Source organism: Varanus komodoensis, unplaced genomic scaffold, assembly GCF_004798865.1.
Source record: "Varanus komodoensis strain SLA01 unplaced genomic scaffold, ASM479886v1 scaffold1, whole genome shotgun sequence".
NCBI classification, from domain to species: domain Eukaryota; kingdom Metazoa; phylum Chordata; class Lepidosauria; order Squamata; family Varanidae; genus Varanus; species Varanus komodoensis.
The window spans coordinates 126506-130623 of record NW_025335268.1 but is presented as its reverse complement, the minus strand read 5'-3'; the positions used below and the strand labels follow the sequence as shown (position 1 = coordinate 130623).

The following is a 4118-nucleotide window of genomic DNA, read 5'->3' as shown; positions in this document are numbered from 1 at the left end:
CGCTCTTTAGAAGGCCAGATACTGAAGATGAAACTCAAATACTTTGGCCACCTAATGAGAAGGAAGGACTCCCTGGAGAAGAGCCTAATGCTGGGAACAATAGATGGCAAAAGAAGGGGACGGCAGAGAAGGAGGTTGTTAGATGGAGTCACTGAAGCAGTTGGTGTGAGCTTAGGTGGACTCCGGGGGATGGTGGAGGACAGGAAGGCCTGGAGGAATGCTGTCCATGGGGCCGCGATGGGTCGGACATGACTTGCGACTAACAACAACAACAACTGACCTCCTTTCCTGGATTGTAAGCACTAGGATATGTGTAAAGCACTTTGAATGTGTAGGTTGAACTCTTGAATAATGCAGACCAGTACATCTATGCAAATCATCTGTGATCAGCCCATGTTGAGTTTTTTATTATTTCTCATAGGCGAAATTGTTTCCTTGCATTAAAATTAAGATTGTCTTGGTATCCAGGCCTTGTGTGAGTGTGCGCTTCAGACTCCATATGACAGTTTGAAACTGGGCATGTTATCTGTACTTTCCACACTTTCGGGGACAATAGCCATCAAGCAGTACTTCAGCCTTGCTCCAGGTATGAATAGTTTACATCAGCTCGATTTTGGCATGCTTTCATTTTTCTTCTTTCCTGATAATTTTGAACAGTTTATTTCTTTGGAAGGCTCTGGAATAGTTCGCACACTGTAGGGCTGATGTTAATCATGCTGTAAGTAATGACTGAAATTACGAATTATCTAACTTGGCAACTTTGACTAAAAATTGCCTGGGGCCAATTCCGTATACAAGTGGCTGCACAGGTAATGAAATACATGCTGAAGCAGATCAGTTCCATACTGCACTGCAGCTGCCTCTCATTTCAGTATTCCCAGACTACTCCTCTGTGTGCTATGTTGTTACACTAAGCTTCCCCAAACCTGGTGCCCTCCTGTTATGTTGAACTACAGTTCCCAGCATGCCTCAGTCAGCCATGCAGTGAGCACACACCGGTCAGGATTTGAACTTTGCAACAAGCTCATGGGACATGGTGGACTGAGAACTTGTGAGCTGTCCAGCAGACCAGCTTGCTTTCTGCCAGGGAGGGAGGTGCCTATAATTACACTAGGAAAGAAAAGATAGTGCTTAAATCAAGGCTATATCCCAGGGGTCAGAGCTTAGATAGATTTGGGATAGGATGGATATGGAGAGTGGCCAGAGATTGATTCAGATGTGTTGGACTATAGAGGAGCAGGCAGGCAGGCAGAGGGCCACAAATTTAAACTAGTAAAGAAAATACTGCGTGTCATTAATAGCACCACACTGATTCTAAGTATCCATCTCTCATTTAGGAACGGCAATGACTGCAGCAAGATCATCTGATCTGGTCAAGCTAGCACAGGAGTGCTGTTACCATAATAGCTGCGGTACTGCGGCTCACGGAGTCCGTGTTCTGACAAATATAGCTGCTTCCTGCCCAGAAGAAGGTAATTCTAAAAAGCATGGATGGGTTAAGTGTTGCAGTAAAGCCCTCCAGGTGTGGTGTAATGGTTTCTGTCTTGTGTTTGGCAAGCCAGGTGGTGCTCCTGTGAAATGCTACCTTTGCTGCCAAATTTGGGAGCCCATGCTAAATATTTTAACATTGGCTATTTTCTATTGCTGTTACAGTCTTTTGTTGAAATGAGTAGAAATCTCATTGGTTCACCCACTACTTGTACAAAGCAACTTCCCTGTTTAACTCCTAGAAAAACATTCCATTGCTTTGAGCCACTGCCTGACTTTTGAGATTTATCCAAAGTTACTAATGATTTAACGAATTGTTGCAAATTCCATGCATGGGGAATAAAGAACCTCAAAGCAAAGCACCCGTATCTCAGTGTCTGCCTCAGACAAGGAAAAATATAGGGCTTAGAGCTCCTTTCAGTTTGTCTTCTCCTGCCAGGGCTTGGATTTCCAACAGCCAGTTGAGCTATGGGGAACCCTTTGTAGGCACTGCTGTCTCAGCCCTAAATGTAGCTTCGTAGACCAAGTGTGCTCCTGACCTATCCCAGAAACACCATAAGACCTCTTGCCCTCATGAGACCTGGGACAAACACCCCTGTTCAAGTGGCAGCCAAGCAACTTTTGCTTGCTTGCCTTTGCCCAGTTGGAGCAATAAACTGTCCCTTTGTGGCCTAACCAGAACTTTCTCTCTCCCCATTGTCAATTTCTTTCACCTTTGGAGCTTGCCTTCATGGGCTGTTTCACCTAGCCTAAGTATTCCCTCTGCTAGCCCCCGCAATATAGGGTCACCACCTTAAAAATAATGACTGTGTTTCCAAGTTTTAATCAGTTTAATCAGCAAGTTAATTAAATTGCTAATTGCAGATTAAATTTCTTCTCTAATTAATTAGTGAAATTGTGATTGATGGGCACACCATAGTCCATATAGGCTGTTCAGGCATTCTGTTCTTTCCTGCACCAATTCACTTTTTTAAAAAAGTTCTAACGATGTTATGCTTTTCAGTTTGTAGGCAGATCTGACCTTAACCACTTAATCACCCTGGTGGCCTGCCTTGTAGCAATAAGAAAAACATGCCAGCTAGAATTGACTGCGTTTCAGTTAAAATCACTGTCAATACTTATTTAATTCTGATGGGATCTCAGCTTGTTTGTTTCTGAAACCACTTTGGTAGTACTTGCCACTGCATGTTTCCAAATTCATCTACATTTATGGAAAAGAGTATTTTTGACAAATGTCCTTTATCACAATCAGGAGTAGCATCATAACCAAATATATTAGTATTAAATCAATAAAGTTAATGTATATATCTTTGTCCTAGATCGTTTGCCATTGGAGCAAGATGCAGTCTTTGGCCTTGAATCCCTCCTTGTTCTTTGCAGCCAGGACAGCAGTCCTGGTACCCAAGCAACTTTGAAGGTAAATAACATATTTTCCCTCGTCTTGTCTAGGCTATGAATTCATGTAAAAGGAGTTGCAGTTAGGTGTTTATAGTGGGGGTGAGTTGTTTGTGGTCTGTTTTAAATACTTCTGCTACTAGCTACCTTTTGCATTAAAAGTGGAATTATCTGCTCAAACTATATAGAACTGAAACACTACAGAGTTGGGTCTCAAGTACTTAGCAAATCCCAAATGGGGAACTTGGGGAGGCATCAGGGAGAACTTGTGCACTGAGTTCCTGGAGAGAATGGCAAGAAAACCAACCAAGCCTGGATCCTTAATCTGCCACAGCAGATCATTTGACTAGCTCTGCCCTCAAAAGTGTTTCCAGATGAGGCCTACTTTCTAAGGTGCACAATAATGGATGCTGTTGCTCTTCCCTGGCTGCTGCTTCACTTCACCCTACCAACGTTTTCATGATGTTTTGTCTGGCCTTTGCTTTTGCATTTCCACGACTCACCCAGCATTTGCCTCACTGAGAACTTTCTGCCGTGTATAGCTGAGGGCTGACAGGCAGATACAGTAATGCCTTTATTGCGATAAATGGAGGTAGAAATATTTGTCAGGTGGGTGCCTTGTTTGTGTGGCTAAGATGTTCTGTGTAATGGTAAGAGGTAATGTTGTAAGCTTTGGTTGTACATCAGTCTTCCCCAATCTGGTGGTCTTCAGAGGCATTTGGACCACAACTCCCAGAATCCCCATCCAGCAGGGCTGTTGACTGGGAATTCTGGGTGTTGCAGTCCAAACATGTCTGGAAGGCATAAGGTTGAGGAAAACTTGTACATAACTTGAGTCTGTCTGGCTTATGTAAACGTGGCACAGGTAGAGGACCACATCAGAGGTGAGGCCAATGTTTACTTTGATGGGATTGACCTTCACATATCCCTAAAGTTGCAGCTTCAGATTTCTTTATTAGGTGTTTTTTTAAATGAAACTTTGTTACCACTAAATCTGTTAAAACTTCTAGTGTAAAATTTATTTAACAATAGCCCAATTTGGATATAACAGTTTAACACTGAAAACCTGTATTCACCATCCGCCTCCCCCTTCTGGTGTGACTGCAAGAAAATTAGGAGTACCAGTTTCTCGTTACATTCAACCTGGTAGTCTGGTTGATTTGAAGTTAAAACTGATTTGTGGAAATAAGACAGGGTCATAAACCAGCTTCATAAATCATTGAAACAAACTAGAA

The 4118-nt window shown here is 42.7% G+C and overlaps 1 protein-coding gene across 4 annotated transcripts in view; it reads left to right on the top strand.

Moving 5' to 3' along the window:
* Positions 1–4118, top strand: part of INTS7 (integrator complex subunit 7) — a 45245-nt gene that overhangs the window by 13228 nt on the left and 27899 nt on the right. For all 4 annotated transcript variants that reach the window (XR_006413904.1, XM_044422233.1, XM_044422169.1 and 1 more), the window contains exons 8-10: positions 469–586; positions 1338–1472; positions 2808–2905. Coding sequence is in view for 3 of the 4 variants with exons in the window: in XM_044422233.1 (XP_044278168.1) it covers positions 469–586; positions 1338–1472; positions 2808–2905 (351 nt within the window). In the remaining variant the exon portion in view is untranslated. The remainder of the gene's footprint in view (positions 1–468; positions 587–1337; positions 1473–2807; positions 2906–4118) is intronic.